The sequence below is a fragment of the Setaria viridis genome, chromosome 4 (assembly GCF_005286985.2).
Source record: "Setaria viridis chromosome 4, Setaria_viridis_v4.0, whole genome shotgun sequence".
In the NCBI taxonomy this organism is placed as follows: domain Eukaryota; kingdom Viridiplantae; phylum Streptophyta; class Magnoliopsida; order Poales; family Poaceae; genus Setaria; species Setaria viridis.
This window is the reverse complement of record NC_048266.2, coordinates 2,224,925-2,246,764: the sequence shown is the minus strand read 5'-3', so window position 1 is coordinate 2,246,764 and position 21,840 is coordinate 2,224,925. Positions and strand designations below refer to the sequence as shown.

General features: G+C 47.3%; 1 protein-coding gene and 1 pseudogene across 1 annotated transcript; one reads left to right on the top strand and one right to left on the bottom strand.

Annotated features, from left to right (window-relative positions):
- Positions 1-1,371: 1,371 nt before the first annotated feature.
- Positions 1,372-3,455, bottom strand: LOC117853850 (uncharacterized). The gene is made up of 2 exons (XM_034736134.2): positions 3,003-3,455; positions 1,372-2,090 (listed from the first exon to the last, which is right to left on the bottom strand). The coding sequence occupies exons 1-2, from the start codon at positions 3,337-3,339 to the stop codon at positions 1,552-1,554; spliced, it is 876 nt and encodes a 291-aa protein (XP_034592025.1). The 5' UTR covers positions 3,340-3,455; the 3' UTR covers positions 1,372-1,551.
- Positions 3,456-7,907: 4,452 nt separating this feature from the next.
- LOC140222479 (uncharacterized) lies at positions 7,908-8,594 on the top strand (annotated as a pseudogene).
- Positions 8,595-21,840: the final 13,246 nt, after the last annotated feature.

Here is a 21,840-nt window from a genome sequence, read left to right as displayed (position 1 = left end):
TGTCGGAGCAAGCATCGGAGTAATTGGTACGCTACGGAGAAAACCAGGCAAAGTCAACCATCGGATGTTCCGATGGTCACTTTTCTAGTAGCGTCGGATGAATTCTGAGGGACAGGCTTGGAAGACAAAGAAAATACAATAGCACCGGATGATCCGATGGTATGCACAAAAGCAGCGTCGGACAAAATATGTTTTCTTTGATCCTTGACAGAAGATTTTGGCTAGAATGTCTTCATCACTAGATGATCCGATGGCATCATCGGAGGAAGTGTCGGAGCAATTACGTCAGGGGATCCAATGGCTATGTGACGTGGCCAGTGGCACCGAATGATCCGATGAGGGCATCGGATAAAGCGTCGGATGAATTTCTGGAGAATTTGGATGTTACGATGCAGACTAAAAAATATACCATCAGAACATCCGATGGTATAATTTTTCACTAGCCGTTGGAGCAACGGCTCTTTGAGCCCTTGGGGCTATTTATACCCCCACCACTCACCCATTTGGAGTTGCTGGAGTGTCTAGAGATGCATTGAAGATTAAGACTCATCAAGAACACATACAAGCCACCAAAAATGCTTAAGTGATCCATCAAAGACTTAGCACAAGTTTAGGAGAGTGATTAGTCCTGTATCATAGATTTTATTTGTGTATGGTTATGGCCAACAGCTTCTGTTGCTGTTCCAGGTGCACGATTGGAACCCTGAAAGTCTATTATCGATTCATCATCTCCTTACTGAACCTGAATGTTTGAATTGATGCATCTCCACATGGAACCTGAATGTTTGCACGATTGGAACCTGAATGTTTGAATTGATGCATCTCCACGTGGCACGAAACTGTGATCAATTGGCGGATGGGTTCCATTTGTGATGTAACTGGACAAGTTTTCAGCTGCCAAGTTCGCCAGTCTTGCTGTCTGATCCGAACCAACGGCAACCATCACTTCTAATTAGGCATCATGATACTGGTTACAGGGGCTTGCCTGTTTCATCTTGTGTTGAGTTCATACGTAGAAAGTTTTAGCAAATTTCTGATGAAATCTGTCAAAAACTATCCAAAACAAAGAATAATCCGCTCAACAACTGAATGTTATTATTTGCATGTTTTTTATGCGTTCCCTCAACAACTGAATGCGCTAAGACATCCGATTACTACTGGTCCCAAATGCAAACTTCAGTATTTGGAAGCACACATATAGCATAACTCGTATTGGCAAACCAAAAGTTATCTTCATCCTATCCTAACCAAACGAAACTAGAGTGAAAGCAATGCATTCGGGCACCGTCATGTGAACACCAATTCCTTGCCCATCCTCAAACCTTTTTCTGACTGCACCGAGCACCAAACAAAATGAATAAAGACAGCAGAGACAGCAGAACAAAACAGCAGCGAGTGTAATTATCCGCGTCCAACCAAAATTAACACTTAACAGCAGGTTTTTACGACACAGCATATGCGCATGACACAAGTGCTATTCCAAACAACATACCAATGTAGCACTTCTTTGCGAAAATATGCAACTCTAGTAAGTAGGTAGCAGCGAACAAACTAGTTGGGCCTTGGCGTCGCCCACTCAACGCGGAGGATAAGGTTATCATAACCATAACCATTGAGCTTGCTGATCGCCTTCTCCGCGTCCTCTCTGTGAACAAAGTTGACGAAGCCGAACCCCCTGCTTGACCCAGTCTTCTGGTCCACCGCGACATAGACACGGCTGACAGGGCCGAACGCGCGGAACAGCTCGAGGAGGTCGGGCTCACGGGTGTCCTCTGAGAGGTTGGTGACACGGACTGAGTTCTCATCGTTCCTACGGCGCATCGAATCTCCACCACTCCTATCAGCGCCACCTCTCAAGGTAGGGGGAACATATGCTCCCTTCGCAGGACCGCCTGCAGCAGGAGGGCCATCGGACGTCGGAGGCCTGTCCGAGAAACTTTCAGTCGGTGGCGCAAGGTCCTTGTAGGGACACTTTGAGGTCCAGTGGTCGCCCTTCTTGCCACAGGTTCTGCAAACCATGAGAACAGCACCTCCCTTGCTTGCCACAGCCAGTGGGTCACCAGATGCAGCTGGTTCATCAGCTTTGCTCCCTACAAATGAGTGGGCAGTTAGCAAATATGCAAGCACAAGGCATGAAGATAATAAGATTACCAAAGTTTAATACAGGCGAGTTTAGAGGCCCCATAACCCACAAAAAAAAAGATGATGAATACATTAAGCAGAGCATTTACAATGGCTAACTGACAGGTCTGTAACCGTAAGATGTACACTATTTAGCTGAAAAATGCTTTGGCAGATTGATAGACAAATGTAACTTAACTATGCCTGAATTTGTGAATGCTGGAAAGAGAAATAGTAAGCACATCAAGAAGAAATGGTGTGTTATTTTTGCGGCATGTGAGCATTCAGGAGCTCATGTAAGTTGTAACATAACAAATAATTCTTCATACTGAGATAACTTGCAGTCAGTGGTACAACTGCATCAAATGGAGATCGCAATCAATGAAATATGGAATGCAATTCGAGTCTTTGATATGAAACAAAAATAGATCTGCCAAAATTTTATTGAATGGCTGCTAATTGTAGCTCAGTTAAAACAACAGCAGGAATCACCAGTATGACGAAGATGATCAGCCAGAATGAAATGGTAATTTTAAGTGCTCCGTGACACAATTATCGCATCACTCAAGAGGCGATTGGAATGGGATGAATAGAACCATGACGAAATTTGTTGCTCCTACAAGGCCTAATTAGAAATGTTCAACACCGCGAACCCTGTCTATCTAGAATAGACGAACATGTACACAAAGCCATCCAACGGCCCCCAATTTCACAGCAACTGCATCTATCTGCAATTACAGAACTAAGAAATGAATCGAAATATTCGAGATACCGATCGCGCCTAGTTGCTAGCAATAGAAAGAACAGGTGACGAACAAAAACATGATGCAACAGATCAGAAATGGAGGCGGCGGATCGAGGAGTGGAGGGGGGATCCATACCAGGGGCGCGGGGGCGCTCGAGGAGGATCTCCTCGGTGGAGACCATGGTGAGCCTGGAGCCGGCGTCCTCCTTGAGGGCGTCGCCGAACTTGGGCCACTGGCGGCGCTCGATGGCGCTGCGGGAGAGGCGGGCCTTGGCGAGCTTGCGGACGCGGGTGGTGGTGGTGACCTTGACCTTGTTGCCGTCGTCGTCGAAGCGGTACTCGATGACCTTCTTGAAGCCGTTCTCGTCGGGCCCGACGACGACGCGGGGAGGGAGGAGGAAGTCGAGGTCGCCGCCGTCGTCCTCCTCGAGCTCCCCCCACCGGATCTTCTGCTGCGCCGCCGCCGCCGCCATGGTGCGTGCGCTAGGGTTTCGGGAGGCGCGGGGAGGGTGCGGCGGACGGGCGGAGAGGAAGGGGGCGGTGCGGGGAGGGGGCGGGGGACGGGCGGAGAGGGAGGGGCCGGCGGACGGCCGCAGAGGGAGGGGGCGGGGGCGGACGGGCCGCGGGCGGAGAGAGGAACCGAGGGAGAGGGCGGGGGCGGCGCGGGGTGGAGACGGGAGAGACGGGGAGGTTCCGGTTTATATATTTAGGTTTCTTACGTGGGTTGGGCTGCATTTCCAGTGGGCTAGAAATAAACTTCGGACCCCAATGGGCACCCGCGGGGGAAAGTTAAAACCCGCCCCACCCCACCCTATTTCGGGTCCCCGAGCCCGCAGACCTGCAGGTGCAAAAATAAATCCGCCCCCGCTCCTGCCGGGTCCAAAACCCACAGGTTTCAGTTGCAAACCCGCCCGACTGCCATCCCTGCAGGGAAAGTCATCGAATCTCCGATCCGGCACCCTGCTTCTCCTCGATGGCCGTCTACCTGTCCTTTGAAAACTCTCTCTAGGCAGCTGCACAGCCAGCCACGAGCACGCGGCCGCCGCAGGTCTCTACGAGTCGGTTTCCCCCTTCCCCGTGTTCCTGTCAGTCTCCCGAGTCCTAGCCCCTACTCCCTTCTCCTTCCTTAGAACATTCTGTCTCCTTCTGAGTTCATCTAATTAATTTGGTGTGGGTTTGATTGACATAGGACGACAATTCTCGTTGCTCCGGTATTTTTCTGAAAAAAGAAAGAAAGTTTAAATCGGTTGATATCAAATCCTGATATTAGGCGTAGTATACCACTGCTGGGTATCCAGGTCATTACTTGTTAAATCCCTGTCTGTAACATAGAAATTTCGATGGGATTCTAATTCTTCAAGAAAAAGGTAGAAATCCTCTAAGGATCTTGCAAAATTCCAGTGCCCCAAATACATCACAAACATGGGAAAAGAACGCCAATTCTTTTATAATACTGCCGTAAACTTTAAACTTGCCCTTCTGCTACTGATTTGTCAATATAATCCCCCTTTTATGTCAAATAAAACGAGAATACCTAGGAAGAAGTAGCTATATAGAAAAAAAGCCCAAAATTCGAGTAAACAAGATCCTAAGTCTGTACACCAGCACCTCCTATGTCACAATTTTATTTAATCATGCACCCTAAGTTTTAACAGAAGACTAAAATCCTGTTTGTTTCAGCTTCTCGGGTTAGCTTTCTGACTTTTGGTAGCCAGGAGCTGGAAAGCTAAAACAAACAGTCCAACTGCTAGACTGGCTTTCGGAAAGCTGGAAAGCTAGCTTCTTAGGAAATTGTAACGTTCGTAAAATCTACTAACTCAAATCACCCACTAAAAATTTATTTTCAAAAATCTTTTAACCGTTGAGCTCCCCAAAATCTTTTCCTTCCCGGCGACCCCGCCGTCCCGACACCTAACGCCGACAGTCATCTTTTTCTCCCTCCGCAAATTTCGCCGCGTGCCCGTCAAAATCTGTCACGCGTGCCCGACTGCTTTCCGCACTTTTCACCGACCCTCCCTCTCTTTTCTTTTCTTTTTCCCATTCTCCTTTTCCCCTTTCTCTTTTTCTTCTTTTTCTCTTCTCCTTCTTCCTTCTTCCTCCTTTTCCCTCCTTTCTTTCTGGCGCACGCCCCTGCGCCCGCATCTCCTGGCGCCGCTCGCCCAGGCCACCCCGCACCCGGCCCCGCGCGCCCGCTGGCCCGCCCGGCCCCACGTCGCTCGCCTGGTCGCCCCCTGCTGTACACCACCAGGCCCCTGTGCGCTGTCGTCCCGCACCGCGCGCCGGCCGCTGCACGCCGCCCCTTCCCCGGCGCGCCTCCCCATGCCGGTCGTCGCCCTTGTGCTCCTCGTTGATCGAGCCGGCCCCGCCATGCCCTCCACGCGGAGCTCCGCTCCGGCATGCCACCGGTCGAGATTCCCGGCCACCATTGAAGGCCCGCCGGCCATCGAGCCCCCGCCGGCTATAAAAGGGGAAGAGCCCCCGCCGCTCCTCCACACCACCAACGCCGCCCTCCCAGCTTGCTGCCCCCTGCTCCACCACCCCTGCGCGCCGCCACCAGGAACGCCGCTACCGCCTCCCTGTCCACCGCCGGCACCCCCTCTCCCATCACCATCCGCCCAAGGTGAGGGCCAAAATGGGTCCCCCCACACCCTCCCCCGCCGTCCGGCCTCACTGCCGGCGAGCTAGGCCGGCTGGCCCGCCGCCGGCCATCCCCCCCCCCTCCCACACACACACACCTCCTGTACCGAGTCAAAGAAAAAGAAGGGAAAACTTCCATTCAATTTCGATCTAACCCCCTACTTCTTCCTATTCACGGAATAACCCTCCCACCTCTCTCAAACTCTTTTCACAGATCAGCCCTCCCACTTCCCAAAAATTATTACAAATAGGCCCCTGGTTCTCACAGTTTAGTCCTAAACCTCATTTTAAGCCCCTAATACACGGTTATCTCATCATTTCATGCGCCAAACTTCCTCCAATTAATCCCAAATTCGACCACGGCATCCTCCAACATACTTCCGCCGAATCATCTCCAAATTTCATGAAAATATTCATCCCTTCTATTTTCCGTTCGCGTTCTCTGTTCGAAGCTCAACGGGTAAAACTTTAATTTTCTTTTATTCATTGTGTGCTCGATTGTGTGTGCCGTAGATCGCGGAGTACCCGAGGAGGAGCACAAGGAAGAGTTTGACCGTGAGCTCAAGCCCGAGGACTAGCACCGCGAGCAGGAACTCCCGGAAGGTTTTGAGGACGGCAAGTCCAATCTCGCCCTTTGATGCATATTTATCCTAAATTTTCAAACACAACCTATTGGCCTGTTGTATCAATCGTATATTGTTTTACTGCTGAAACATGGTTGGATAGCCACCCCTTGATGGTTATGATTATTCCTTGCTTGTCCTATAATTATCGCTAAATATGATTTGCTTTGTTTGGATGATAATTACTGCTGGAATGCTTAGGACCTTGTTACTCAATTCAACCATGACTACAATGTGTTTTGTTAAAGAATAAAGATGTGAGTGTTTTAAAAAGGGAAAATAGGTTTTCGGAAATGAAGGAAAAACATGCTTAGATGAGATGGATGGGTGTTTCTTGTGTGAAATGCCAATAAGTTGGGCTCGTACCTTTGTGGTTGAGCAAGGTTGGGAGATATCCATCTTGTTACAAATTAAGGACCGAGTTGATGTGTCATCTTACCTAACCCAACCATCGTGCAACCACTCGACCGTTGTATGCGGCAACGGCTTAGCAGGAATCCCACTAGCTAGTCTGCTAGTCATTAGAAGAGCTGGTGAGCAGCGGGAGACCATAGAAAAGGAGTAAGATCTTTGTGAATTAGGTCCCGGTTAAGACCTCGTTGGTAGGTCGTTAACCCCTTGGTTGCTTCCGTGTTGACTACTTAGTCTTAGCTAAGGTGGGTAATGGTTTTGTTAGGATCTGCACCGGCACTAAGGTGATCGTGTTGCGGTACCTACTTGTGGGAAAAGTGTACAACCTCTGCAAAATTAAAACCTATCCGGGTAGCCGTGTCCACGGCATTGGACGAGTTGCGGCTTGGTCACATAACTAGTAATTCGAAATGGATGATTTTTATGGCGTGTGCTGTATTTTGGAAGTGTCCGGCAGTTGTGCCGTGAGCTACTGCGGACGGGGAGTCCGGTAGTATTAAAACTTGGATCCTTTGTGTAGGATCAACCCCACTTAATGATTCGGTTACTAAAAGAAATGCTTTGCGAAAACTCTTTTAAAAATGAACCCTTGCATGTGTTGAAAATCTAGCTTTATTGCAAATAAACCTTAACCTTATCCTTGATATATCCTGTGCATATTCTTGATTATTTTCCCCTTCATGGTTGGGGTTGGACTTGTTGAGTACTTTTGTACCCACCCTTGTTTTGTTACTTCAGAGGAAGACCCGGACTTCGTCGCCGAGGATTTCGAGTAGGAGGTCGTTTCCGCACCCAACGCTGCCTGTGGTGTTGGCCTTTGCAGAATGCTTCCGCTGTCGCTTAGTTCCAATTGCAGCCCGGAGTCCGACTGGACTGCAACTTGGATCTGTATCGTTGTTGGTTTAGTTATCCTTTGGATGTAGCTTGCCCGCCTGCTCCTTCGGGAGTTGTACGGTTTTTTAACCATCTGTTGAATAAATGTGTTATCAGCCTCCTAGGACTGATATTTGTATCACATTTAGTCTCTACTTATATGGGGACGCTTCAAAAATGAACTAAAAGCTAGAAAGCTGGTTAAGAGGAGTTTTTCCTGGCTTTTGGTGTGTTGAGAAGATAAAAATTTATTACAAAAGCCAATAGCAAAAGGTCAGCAACCAAAAAGCCAACTTTCCAACCAAAAATCCAAAAGCAGAAGCTCAAACAAACTGGGCCTAAGTGTAGCTGCAATTGCCTTGCCTAATTGTGTGTGTTGCTTAACTATTACCAGACCAGTAACACAAAAATGGTTACGTTTGCTGTTTACTGTTAACATTTGTTAAATCTCTAAAATCTGAATCCTATGTCACCTCCTTTTAGGCATGCATTCTTGAATGATGACAACCGCACGATCTTCACCTTGGCCAGACATTCAACCAGAACTTCTGGGCCTTGTCCTCAGGAGGCTCCCCTCCCTAGCTGATCATGTTCGACTCCGAGCATTATGCCGGCCATGGCGCTACAATGCTCGAGTTGAGCCCCTGCCCCCCACCACCTACATGGGTGGGCCTCCTTGATGGAACCTTTCTTAGCATTGCAGATGGTGAGATTCATCACATGCCTTTACTGGATGATGCTTCTTGCCATGGTTCCATGGACAACTGGCTCTTCTTCGTGCACAATGATGGTGGGTGCACATTGATGAATCCTTTCTCCAAGGCTGCGTTACAGCTTCCTAACCTGACCACTACTTGGCATCATGAGATGAAGTATGCCTACACTAGAGATTCACTCTTTTATAAGTTGTGGTGCCCTCATCAGTGAGCTTGACACCAGATTCCCTTGTTGTGGGGCTGATCACGGATATCATTTTTCTTGGTACAATTTGCATTTGCCAGCCCCCACTTGCCACTGACACAGTTAGCAACAAAGATATTAAGAACATTGTTGATGTTGCATTCTTTGATGGAAAGCTGTATGTTCTCAACTTACACACACATCTATATGTCATGGAGATTAACAAAGGTCACAAAGGTTAGCCATAAATATCAGCCATCAGATGTATACTTGACTCCAGTTGAGCATGTGTTGTGTGCGCGTACTCATTCATTTGACATCTTTGAGGTGGCAGACCTTACCAACAGATTCATGCCGGAAGTGCCAACAGATTCATGCCGGAAGTGGAGAAGTGTCAGTACCTTGGGAGGCCAAGCACTCTTTGTTGGCGAATGCTCCGAGTCCCTCCCTGCTGCTGAATGTGGGGTTCAGGAGGATTGTGTCTACCTCATTTCTCACTATGATGAGTCAACTCCCACTGTAAATCCTCTCCATGATTCTGGTGTGTTCAATATGAGAAATGGGACGATCACCCTGTTGTTGCCAGAGACCGTGGTGGTGCAGACACAAGGAGTCAGACCGAGTTGTTGAACATGGTTTTTCCCAACTGAATCTATGTAATATGCTGTCCGTTGAAATATGCTTTAATTTGTTATTTCGGATTTCTCATAAATATAATTCTGAATTGGAGGCTGCCTCTTTGTGTTTTGCTGATTAGTTGTCAAATGCTACTACATATATGCCTCAAAGACAAGTATGATCCGCATGGGATCTACATATATATAGTTTAATAGGCAAGTGTTGCTTTACATCAGGTTTCATCTTTTATCTGAGTATATGCTTTGTTTTTCATTCACATGTTACATGTAAACTCAGTAACTCTTGAAATCAAAATGTTTTATCCTTAATGTTTTCTTTGGCAATTTCAATCTGTTGATTGTCATGCTTAGAACCACTTTATTTATGGTTCGTGGCTTATTATCTGTGATGTGTGCCATATTATTTCCCCAGTACTATGGTGAGATTGATTATCAGAGCTGAGCAGTTATGAGAAGGTTTGGAACCTGTTTCAGCCTTTGTAGTCATAGTGGCAAGGACTTATGGATTGAAGGAGAAATTGAGATTTTGTGGAAGAAAACTCAGTTACTCATCATCGCCATCAGTAGCTAGCACTTTGGTTCTCTCCAAGCTCCATACATACTACTTGCACCCTTTATTGGTGAACAACTTTGCACGAGCTGATATCTTTGCCATTTTCAGAGGTGTTGTGTCATAACCTGTGGCAGAGATGGGTCTCTTTCAGGTCTGGTGTAGATGCCATTAACCTCACCTCGGAGGCAAAATTCGCAGGGGTGCCTTCTAAAACACCAGAATTGCATAAAAGCATCCTTGTGATTGTCCTCCTACACTTTTAACTTCTTTAGTACTTGATTTCTCATCCACACATGCTACCAGAGACATCGCTGCTAGTGACGGAAATTCCTGATCATTGGTGATGGAACAATGGATGCAACTTTCACCGGTAGACTTGGATGTACTAGCTGTTGTAGAACCGATTGGAAATCTCTATGAGAACCTTGAAGAAGTCTTGAAGAGGAGGAAACCGAACTATTGAAGAAGTCCCAACCGGACCAGCCGCCAGACACGGAAGGCAAATAAGAGAAAGGACTCCTAGTCCTAGCTGGGTGAGTACATGGGCTCCGCTTTTATATATATCGAAGGAATGGTGTTGTATTAGTCTAGACCAACATGAAGCCCACAAGGTCTGACAAGCGCCACGCATCCTCGGCACTTTAACCATCGCCGGAGAAGATCGAGCCACCGGGGGCACCAATTCCGGGCACCCTGATCCTACTCGGCGCCTTCTACCTGCGCGCAATTTGCACGATGAAGAGGCAGGCACGATCTTCGTCCTGGCCAAACCTCCAGCCAGAACTCTTGGGACTTGTCCTCCTGCGGCTTCCCTCCCTAATCGACCGTGTTCGACTTTGGGCAGTGTGCCGATCATGGCGCTCCAACGCTCGGCTGCAGCGCTGCCCCCTCCGCTACCGTGGCTCTCCCTCCTCGACGGGACCTCCCTAAGCATCCCCGACAGGAAACTCATCAAAATGCCGGCGCCAGATGGTGCCTTCTACTGCGGTTCCGTTGATAGCTCGTTGTTCTTTGTGCATGGTGATGGCAGGTGCTCACTGGTGAACCCTTTCTCCAAGGCCACACTGGACCTTCCCAAGGTAAGCGTCAAGTGGTTCGATGCAAGCCCCATGTTTGGTTCTAGTTTCCATAAGATGGTGGTTTCCTCGCCCCTAGAACCGGAATCATCGCTGTTGCCATGATCTTGGTCAATGGTGGGATAGTTCGTATGTGCCAGCCACCAACAATTGCATCCAGCTTGTCCATAGGGACGGGGCACCTATCTTGGTTCAACATGCTTGCTGATATCGCCTTCTTCAATGGAAAGATGTATGGTCTTGGTAGTGGCAAGCACACGGACACGCAACTCTCATTATTAGAGATGAATTATGGCCTTGATGGTAAACTAAAGATATCAGGCGTCGAATGCATAACTAGAGACCTAGTAAAAGAGCTGTCTTTCCCAACACCTATTCCGGTGGGAAGTCATACTTGATCCAGAACTATCTAGTTGAATGTTGTGGTAGACTATTGATGGTGACGCGATGGATTGAGTCCGATGTGAGAACCGCCACATTTGAAGTCTGTGAGGCAGATTTGAGCACAAAACCAGGCTGATGGAGATGTCTCTCTAACTTGGGTGGCCAGCAAGCGCTCTTTGTTGGGAAGCATTGCTCCAAGTTGCTCCCTGCTGGAGGGTGCACTGGGATTCAAGAGGACTGTATATACTTCATGTGCGACTAACGTCACCATCCTGTTGATCCTCTTCATGATTCTGATGCGTACAACATGAGGAATGGGATCATCACACCCCCGTTGTCAGAGGGCGTAGCTGTGCCGCAGCATCGTGGTGGTCTGTGGCGTCCAACTTGGTTGTTCCCCGCTGATGATGCGATGTAATCAAACCCAGCTTAGTTATCCGTAGTGTTCCTCCATAGCATTTGTTATCTGCATGCAGTACTGTTATTATGCTAACTGTTCTTTCTACCAGGTTTATTTTGAATATGTTTATTTACTTGAGGTGATGCTGTATCAAAAGGGGAATTTCGTATGTTTTGACAAAATACGTTGAGATTTTTTTTTCATCAGCTACAAGAAATGAATAATGCACGTATGTTTTGACGTCCGCAATCTAATCGGTCAAGCAAATCAATCTTCACAGAGAAAGGGGGCCGATTGGCCGAAATGGGCCGCATGTCACAGCCAGTGCCAACGAAGTCCCGGCCCGGCCCGATACGGAGGTCCACACATCGATCGGCTGTGCTCTCCTCGCCATCTTGCTTAGAGCCCATTCTCCATTGGGCCGAGCGCGATATTGTTTATGAAAAAGCTTTGGCAGGCCATGATGAGCGCGATGTCCGTCTGGTCGATCTGTAAGCCTACCTGCACCGTCATCTCGTTCCCCTTTCACTCCCTCTGCTCTGTACTAGGTCGTCGTATATATTCCCCAGCTAGCTCTCCAGCCAGCTGACAGGATCGAGCCTGCCCAGTTCTCCCCGGCCGGCGGCAACAGAAAAGAAAGAGAAGACCGGGTCGTCACTGGCCACAACACTAGTCCCATCGTCATGGGCCCTGGCTGACAGACGCAGCAATATGCTCGCTGATCGTCATCACAACCTCGCAAGGAATAATGAAAGCTGTTGGCAGCGACAAGTGACACACTCGCATGCAGTAGTCGCATTACACCGCACCCTGCAGCAAAATATCTCTGCATATCCAGCAGCTTGCAATCCCGTTCCGAGAAGAGGGTCCCTTCTGTCCTAAGTCAAACCATGTTATGTTGATTAAATTTATATAAAAATATATTAATACTTTTGATGTCCAATAAATTTCATTAGATTTGTTATGAAATATATTTTCATAGCATACCTATTTAGTGTTATAAATATTGACTCTTTATTGTAAACTTGATCAAATTTAAAATAGTTTAACTTAGGATAAGCCTAAAGGACACTCTTTGCGGGACGTGAGTAATAAGCAGAGGGAGGCAGAGTCACGAGTGAGGGAGAACTGTGTATGCATATCTATTTGTTATGAAAATAGTTTTTCTATGCATATCGACCTCTTTGATATGAAGCACGACTGAGGGAGAACTGTGTAGCTTGCAGGCAGCTAGGCTAGGCTGTAGCCTGTAGGCAAGTGCTTTGCCCATCGAGGAGGCAGAGGCACGTCACAAAAGGTGCAACCCATACGGCCATACCCTGGAATGTTTAACTAGATGATCAGTACGTCAAACAGTCAGATGCTAATCGTAATCGAGCACTAGCGCGGAGAGCTGATCCATGGAGTGACGTTGTCATGCAACGATGATAGTAGTCTGTCTCGTAAGAGGAACCGACCAGTGGCGTAGCTAAGGGGGACTGGCAGGGGACATGGCCCCCTCTAATGTTTGTGCAAACATGCAAATATATACTAATTACTGTATACAGGGTGTTTGGTTCTTTAGAACCTCCTAAAATTTCTGACACATCGAATGTTTAGATACTAATTAGGAGTATTAAATGTAGACTAATTATAAAACCAATTGCACAAATGGAGATTAATTTGCGAGACGAATTTATTAAACCTAATTAGTACATGATTTGACAATATGGTGCTACAGTAAATATGTGTTAATGATGGATAATTAGGCTTAATAGATTCGTCTCGTGAATTAGCCTCCATCTGTGTAATTTATTTTATAATTAGCTCATGTTTAGTCCTAATTAACATCCGAATATTCGATGTGACATGAATTTTAGTCCGAACTAAAGAACCAAACACCCCCTAAGTAGGTAAGCGCACAAAACAGTGATTGATTGAATAAATATTGGTTATTTCTTTGTTTGTGCACTTGATAAAAACATGTAGTCTGTTAAGTTAAATTTAAACTGAAATCAGGCACTCATATACTACATGTAATCTATTAAGTATTGTTTATGGGCCTCTCTATAAAAAATCCTGGCTACGCCACTGGAACCGACTAATGGCCAATCCTGGCTACGCCACTGGAACCGACTAACGGCCATTAGCGTCGTTACCAGTTACCAACACCCTACCACCTTACCATGCATACCAGAGCTTTGGCTATCGCTTCTGATGATTCTTCTTCTTCTTATTACCTCCAAGTCGTAGCCTTTTTTTTATCAGCTTGGCACTAACGCAATGCTGCCAGCAGTCAAAACAAGCTACCTAGTTGTAGCAGGTCGATCATGAGGTTGATGAGTGGAGGACGGTTCGTGGCGAGACCAAGCAAAGGGCAACAAAGCGCAAAGGAACGGGATCGGAAAGGATGTCGAAACGGACGGGAAAGCGGAGGGGTCAATCGGAGAGACGATGAGACCGGCATGATGCCGTGTCGGGGATTATGCCCTGGAATATCCGCTCGGCGTCTAGCTTGGTCGCCGCAGGCAGGAGATCATCCAAGACAGAGAGGAGAGCCCCAGCGGCGACGGCGATGCATGCCGACGCCATTGATGATGCCTTTGTCGACAGGCTGATTCAGCATGCCCTGCTTGCTATAGCTGCTGCAGAATGGTGATGGTACGTAACGTACATGTGCGATGTAACTACGCACTGTGTTTTTGCATGGTCCGCATCACATGTAACAGGATGGCTACTCGTCTCGCCGTCAGATCTGTCTCACTGTGCAGTGTCGGGGCCGGCCAATTGGAGAAGAGGATATATGCTCTGTTCCGTTCGTAACCAAAAGCGCAAGAGTTGCGTATATAGTTGCCTATATAGATGCTGCGCTTGCATTTCTGGTAAAAATCTCCATCTTGTAAACTGAAATGGGTGCATTAATTGTTTGCACGTACATTTCGAAAGGTACCTTTGTTTTTTTCACTGGAAAATGGAGCCTCGCCAACCAGCTGAAGGAAACCGGCCGGAGCCTGTAGGAAGGGGCCCGAAGCCGCCGAGATGCCACGCCCTCGACCGCCCGCGTCCCTGGTGTGCTCTCTTCACGCGGCCCGGCAGCCCCCGGCCCCCCCGCGCACTCGCCTCGCCTCGCCTCGCCTGCCGTCACCCTCCCTCGCTCGGGCTCCGGCGCTCCGCCCGCGCGTCGGCCGCCTGCTGCGGCGGCTCGGTGCTCCATCACGTACGCCGCGCACTACCCACTCGTGGTCGTAGTAGCATTTCCCGCATGTAACCCACGGGGTCCTGGACCGGTCGTCGGCTCGTCGCCCACCCCCGCCGCCGCCTCTCGCACGCGCAAACGCCCAGGATCGGATCTGACATCGGGGTCGGAGCCGGAGCTGCCGTTGACTCTATCATCCGCCGAGGCCGACAATCCTCATTCCTCCCGCGTCCGGCCGCCGAAAAGCGAAAAGGCGACCCGGCCGGCCGGCCTAGTGGAAGGCGGCCACTGACGACGACGGCAACCCCGCTGGGCCGCGGCAGGCATTGCGTGCCACTGCCACTGGTGATTAGCCGGCGCCCCGGCACCTCCGTGGAGCCACATGACAGAGGCACGGCGGAACTAGCAAAGAGGCGCGCGCGCGTTCTGGTTGGGTTGGGTAGTTCCATCCGCCGTGTCACCCGCCGGGCGGGGGCCCAGCTAGCTCGCTTTCACCTGCCTGCACTAGAAATTAGGCCGCGCTGCCGCTGCCACCGCCACCCTCCCTCGCCGCCGCTGCTTTATTTCCGTCCGCCCTGCTGGCGACGTGCACAGTGAACGGCCGGCGCCCACCAAGCACGCTGCTCGCTCCTGCACTGCACGTCTGCTCACCGCACCGACGTGTCGGGGGATCGGGAAACGCCTGTGCGCCACAGCCTTTTTCGCCAGAGCTTCGAGCCTGGCCGCAGGCCGCCGATCGGGCAGGAGATCTTGCCTTGCGTACGGTCTCTGGCTTTCTGCCAGGGAATGATGGCCGGTGCGCATGGGTACCAAATTTTTTTTCATTTTGTCCCTCCCAGAAAATGTTTTTTTACGTACTAAATGATTGAGCATTTCATCAGGGATGCAAGTAAGAAAAAAAAATCTGCTTTTCTTCTTTTCTAGTCACTGCCATTTTGCATGTGGGGTTGGGTTGAGGTCTTGAGGACATCAAAACATTGGAATCCAACTCCTGTGGAGATCTACATCTTGCTTGCGTTGCATTGGCTCAGCTCGATGGTCGTTGCACTATGACCACCATCACCTATAACTGCCGGACGAAAACTTGAAATCATGACAGACCTCTGCCTTTTTTATTTTTGTTCACGGCGCATATGTTCTCACTCAACGAGAGCCATCCAGCTGGTAGGCTAATAATGATTATACACATGTATGAGTGCTCCGATTTTTTTGATTGGTGAGTGAAAGTGTGAAAACCTAAGCTGGAGAAGAGGATCTACCAAGAATATTCCACCCACGGCAAAGTACCTCCCTTCTCCACTATGCATAGCAGTCCGATAAAGGCAAGCTTTGTACAATCCATGTTTAAAGCACACAAAGCATAAGGTCAATGCAAGACGAAACCTTTCTTTACACAAACATGGAGGAGAAACTTTGCAGTTCCACGCGAATGATTGTTTGGTGGAGTGGATCCTTTTGGTACCGTTCGTTTGACTCGACATGACGATCGAACTGCTTAGAACCAATGCGAATGCTATGGAGCGCTTTAACAAGGCGCTAGGTCTCTTTCACTAACAAATCAGTGGAGTTATGAAATTGGCGGAAGGAGCCAGAGATATTCCATGGAGCGTACCATCACTAATTCTTACTTTTGGTCACGCAAGATATAGAAAGAAGTATTTTTTATTAAGTTGCATGCATCAACCAATTCAACCCAAAAACTTAAGTTGATGGGGAGAGGTGGGCAATTCACTTATACTCCAACATTTTTGAAGAGCCAACAGGTGGCGCAACCACATTGATAACAATAATATAATTGGATCAAACGTTTTTAAAAAAAATTACTCACGTTTACTATAGTATTATGAAAAAAGTACTCACGTTTTTAAATAGCAACATTTATTATTATGGAAAAAATAAAGCAAAGTACCACTGTATGGCATTCCGGCATTGCACCTGAACATTACTCCCTCCGAGGCACAAATGAGCGACGTTTCTAGTTTTTTTTTTCTAAAAAAAGAACGGCGCTACTAGCGCCCGGACGTACGATGGAAAATTTTCCGACGCTTCGACGAAACATTAAAAATTAACTAGTGCAACATCAACGGTCACAGTTTTCAACATAAAAAATAATGTGTGAAAATGACTACATTGTTCAACTATAGGATAGAAAAATCCCGCCATAGCATGAACACTATCTTTCATGCAATATTCACTATGAAACATGCAGAAACAATAGTTGCAACATATGTTGGAGCGTTCAATTTTTTGTTTAAATTCCGGACGTATGTTCTATAGCATTGCCGAAAAAAGAATAGTCCCTGGCTTCTGCAACCGCGCACAATCGTGTTTTTTTTTACCACATTCTTAATAAGCTGATCACAACATATTACTAGAAAAGTAATGTTTTTAGCTAGGCCACATAAGTTTCCATGTACTCTCGTTTTAACGATAGATCCATAGTCTATTGTGAAATCTAGTCAGTAGAGCATCCCTGTTGGCCAAGATTACCAATCTTCGACAAGCATCACCGAGATAATAAGGAAGTTTGAATTTAAGAAAAAAATATTTTAGATCAAGACTAAAATATTATCCCAGCTTCTACAAGGTACACAACGGCTACTCTTTAGCTGCAAGTACCACAGCACCAAATGGAGACTCTCCTCCAAAAGCAAAATTAAGGCTAGATTTTTCTGGCGCACTAGCTCGAGGGAACAAATTCAGCACATCGTTTGCCAATGATGTATCAGTACTAGTACTAGTATAAGAGTTGTCCCCTTCTTTCAAAACGACGGAGCTTTACGTGATGCTTAGGTTAGATGCCGGCGATGGGCTGTTGCGAGGACCACGGAACATGAGCTTAGAGAAAGGGAGCGACCAAGCCAGCGGAGAATAGAATTTGCAGAGGCATGTACGCCTCCACGACTGGCCGAATCCAACGCGGGCGGGAACTGTCGAGCAAAGGCCGCTCGCTGGCGTCGATCGCCTACCACTCGCCGCTTCCCCACGAAAAAGAAGCGCCGGATTTGGTCGGAACAGTAAAGGAGATTCCCCATTCGGCGGCCATTGGTCGCCGCCGGTGGCTGCCCCTCTCTCTCTTCTCTCTTTTCTTTTCTACGCATGCTAGCTGCTGTCACATCGAATGGTGGTCTGCTTTGGTCGCCCATGTGTCAACGCGTTTGGCCTCTCCTTTTTCTACCGGTACCTAGCTCCAAGATCGATCTTTTTCCTCTCCCAGCATATATCTGTCCCATGCACATCCGAAGTCAAGGGCAGCCATGGACGATGTTGATGGATCCATCGATCTCGCAGAGTTGCTCCTGCCTAACTTATTCAGTTACATACTCCTCATCAGATGATGAGTTCTTTTAAATTTGGTACAAGTAACACTTCCGATGATGATCGATTAGTTGCTGTTACTTGTTTGTAACGAAAGGAATAGTATGCTGCTGAGTGCTGGCTATAATGCGTTGTGGTGCGCTCGATCGGTCAGAGAATTATCATAAGGAAGAAGAAAAGATGAGCACAGAGCACGTGCTGTCTACGTGGATGAAGACCCGTGATGGATGGACACCGTCGTCTTGTGTGCATTTGTTCTGTGGGGGATCACTGTCCTCGTAGCTTGGCGGTTTAGCCTGGCAATGCATGAGAGAAGAACCGTATTCTCCAAAGAAAATGATACATCACCCGTGACACTTGATACTTAAGCTCGATCAGCATCGATCTACGCACGATTCTCTCGTACATCTCACATTCCTCTTAATCTGGCACAGCTAGTATAGCGAATCAACAATATTCGGACGCAAATGAGTTGAATGGTGAGGTTGTTTTGAGAAAAACTGGAGCTAGCAGCTCATGCATCACGAGTACGCCGATACTGGTCACTCCAACGCATGCCACGGTCGACGAATCCGCCTGAAATCCTGAACGATGATCAGATCACGGCCGATCACTCACTGCACCCAAAGTGTTGTGCGTCTGAGTGGCGCCAATCATTTGAGCTAGCTCAGTGTGCAGTGGCCAAATCTCCTAACCTACTGAAAAGCACACGACCACGAGGGCCCAACAGGTCAGGCGAGCTATCTGCAGCTGCGTCCATCACAATTCACAAAGCTAGCTAGCGCTGTCGTTGACCTCGCTCGTCCGTAGTGGCCGGGAAGATAACCGCACCAGAACTCCAGTTTCAACGACGACATTTTTCCATCTTGATTGGAGCAAAAGGAAGGGATCGATTGATGGAACGGTACGTTGACATGCAGAGAGTAGTCGAGAACGAGCTAATGTTTGTGCATGTGTCGTGGCTGACGAGGGATGGAGAGATGTGGGCTGGTCCAGGGGCAGGTTGAGAATTGAAAGGGTGGTTCAGAGCCTGCTAGGGAGGGTGAAAAGGAAGACCTGCAACCACCACCAGTGGTGCACCGTGATCCTGCATTTCATCTGTAAATTTTAGTACTTCTGTGTAGGCATAAATTTGTGGTACCTATTGCAACTTTGCAGAGACCGTAAAAAAAGTTTTTTCACAAATTTAACAAGTTGGAAATTTAAACAAAACGAACTTGCAATGTTCAATTCCTTTCCCCAGCTAGATTAGTGATCGATGGGCTGCCAAACCGTGAACTAAAAGTACCCTGGTACTCCAACATATAGTACTACTATTTAAGCTGTGGCTTTTGACTCCTATCCGCATGCATTTAGCCGCAAATCCATGCGCTTTAAACCTCTTTATCGCATCTAATCCAAACTCTTCTTGGTGCTGCAAGTCGTTGTCTTTGCACGCGCGCTAATTCGATCAGTCTCGCGTTTCTTCTGTGCACACCTGCTAGTTGTTCTTCTCTTTCCACGCCTAGTACAGCTGATACACCAAACATACAACCCACTTACTCCAACTGTACCAAACCATGCATACTCTGTAATCTCGCGTGTTATCATGTAGTAGTGCCATGCCAGAAGTCCGAGAAAGCAAAAGGTTGCATACTAAAAAAATAAAAATAAAAATAAAAGAAGATGTGAACTTCATTTCTCAACGTTTACTTACCTTTAGCAAAGTGAGACAAAAGGGGTACACGTTATGCATAAATCTATTATTCAATTTTTCTACAAATCGGCTAGAGTTCTAAATCACCGAACACCCAGAGTTAGTTGATCTGAAACCCAGACGTGCCAGATTTGGATAGAATTTGCAACTTTCAATATATGTTTGGTGTGCTACACTGCTACTTCAGCAAGGGATTGGGATGATGATGGTGACACTGTCAGGCACTACTGGACACTGGACAGCAAGCACGTGAGTCATGACAATTTAGGGTTCATTAGTAGAGAACTCACCTTTCATGCACTCCTTTTTGTCTCAGTTTAAAGTTGGTTCGGGACAAAAGGTTCACGAACCGGGACTAAAGCTCGGTCACTGGTGGTGGCCTCACCAACCGGGATCTTTTATCCCGGTTGCAAAGGCTAGTGGAAAAAAAAGGTCCTGAGAGGTCTTTTATCCCGGTTTGAAACATCAATCGGGATAAAAGACCCCCTACCAACCGGGATAAAAGGGTCCCCCAAGATGGCTAAAAAAAGACTAAATCCCTCTAACCCTTTTATCCCGGTTTGTAATACCAATCGGGATAAACGGGTCCCCCACGAGTTAATACAAAAGGATTGCATCCCCTATATAGTCAGATGTGCTATGTAGGTGGGATGGCAAGGAAGCTACGTGCGAGGTTTTAGGCTGCGCCTGGTGTGGCGACCCTTTTTATTATCAACCGGGATAAAAGGGGGTCTTTAGTCCCGGTTGAGTGACCCGGGACAAAAGGCCCCCCTTTTGTTTCGATTGGTTTATCCCGAATGAATTTTCGGGAGATTTGCTCCCTACCAACCGGAACTAAAGGTGAGTTTTCTACCAGTGTTTTTAGGGAATGTAGATTAGTGTAGAACGAGGAATGTTTAGCGACCTAAACACACATCCTGCAAACTAATACCTGAGATACAATCACACATCCGCTGACATCAACCATGCATACAAAGAAAAGATACATGCATATGCATTTTTCCTACACCAAAGGAACATATGTCATATGTGGCTATCGACCTCATTCTGGGTAACTCGACAACTCCTTTTTCCTACACCAAAGGAAGGCGAAGATAACGTCTGTTGCACACCTCTTGAGCCCCAAATTGAGAGGCCAACAAGCTGTCCAGAACGTGACAGATGTACAAGACGAATTTCAGCAAAGGAGCAGACGGATAATGCCTAGTACTACTCTACTAGCATTTGCTAGTTTTGGTGCTCCACTCTCTATCTATTTTGAGGGTGTGCATTTGCTGGCCGACAGTTTCATGTCGCCAAATTGGCCTCTAATATCACATCCTCATCACAATTAGGGCCGGCGATAGGCGCTATACGCCTATATATGTATTCATTTCGCATGGTCATCGTCCTCATCCCACTAGTCGATCGTCTTTCCTTGAATTCAAAATGTTCCTCAACGTTTGCAAGAAAATTTAGGACAATAGGCACGTAGGTCACCTTTGGAAGGAAGGTATAGGCTATTGACTCCAGGGATGGGCAATTGCAAGTTCCACTCAATGTGGTATGTGAGTGATAGACTTGCCTTGTCATTGAAATATAGCGGTTGGTATCATGGCTTCTTGGTGCTCCTGTCACAACTGACGGCTCAGAAGGTACTAGCTCAAGATCTCTCAAAATGTGAATGTAATATTGCACCGAACAGTTACTATTCTTCCTTTCGTTTTGAGTCGTCTAAGGATAAGATTATGGGCCGCATTACAATGCTATATGCTGTGATGCGCCGTGGGACCTAGCTAGCAAGTTACAGTCACCTTCGTCATCCTGATTTCCTGATATATACTAGTACCAGATCTCTAACAGTAATTCTACTAGTCAATTTACATGCACAAACATTTATCTTTGCTCGATTATAAGTCTAAATAATCTCCCCTGATTAAGTGGCAAAAGGGGTGACTAGGATAGTTTATATAGCATTTGTTAGGACGTCGTATAAGCAAAACGATGCTGTAGCGGTACAATGTAGTTTCTATATGTAGTGTCTACGTGACGTGTGAAAACTATCCAATAGTGTGTATGTGTTTGAATTTAGCCGATAGATTATCAAGCTCTATTAAATGATAAGATCAATCTGCAAATAATTTTAGAACCCAGTTCTCTATTCTCATTTATTATTTAGATTTGGAGAATGGATACCATCATTTTGCTTTTTTCTTTAATAACACACCCTTTCCGAAAGTAATCATGGATGGGTCAAGCATGGTCTGCTCCAAACATCACTCCTAACTCCTAAGACTACACATGTTATGTT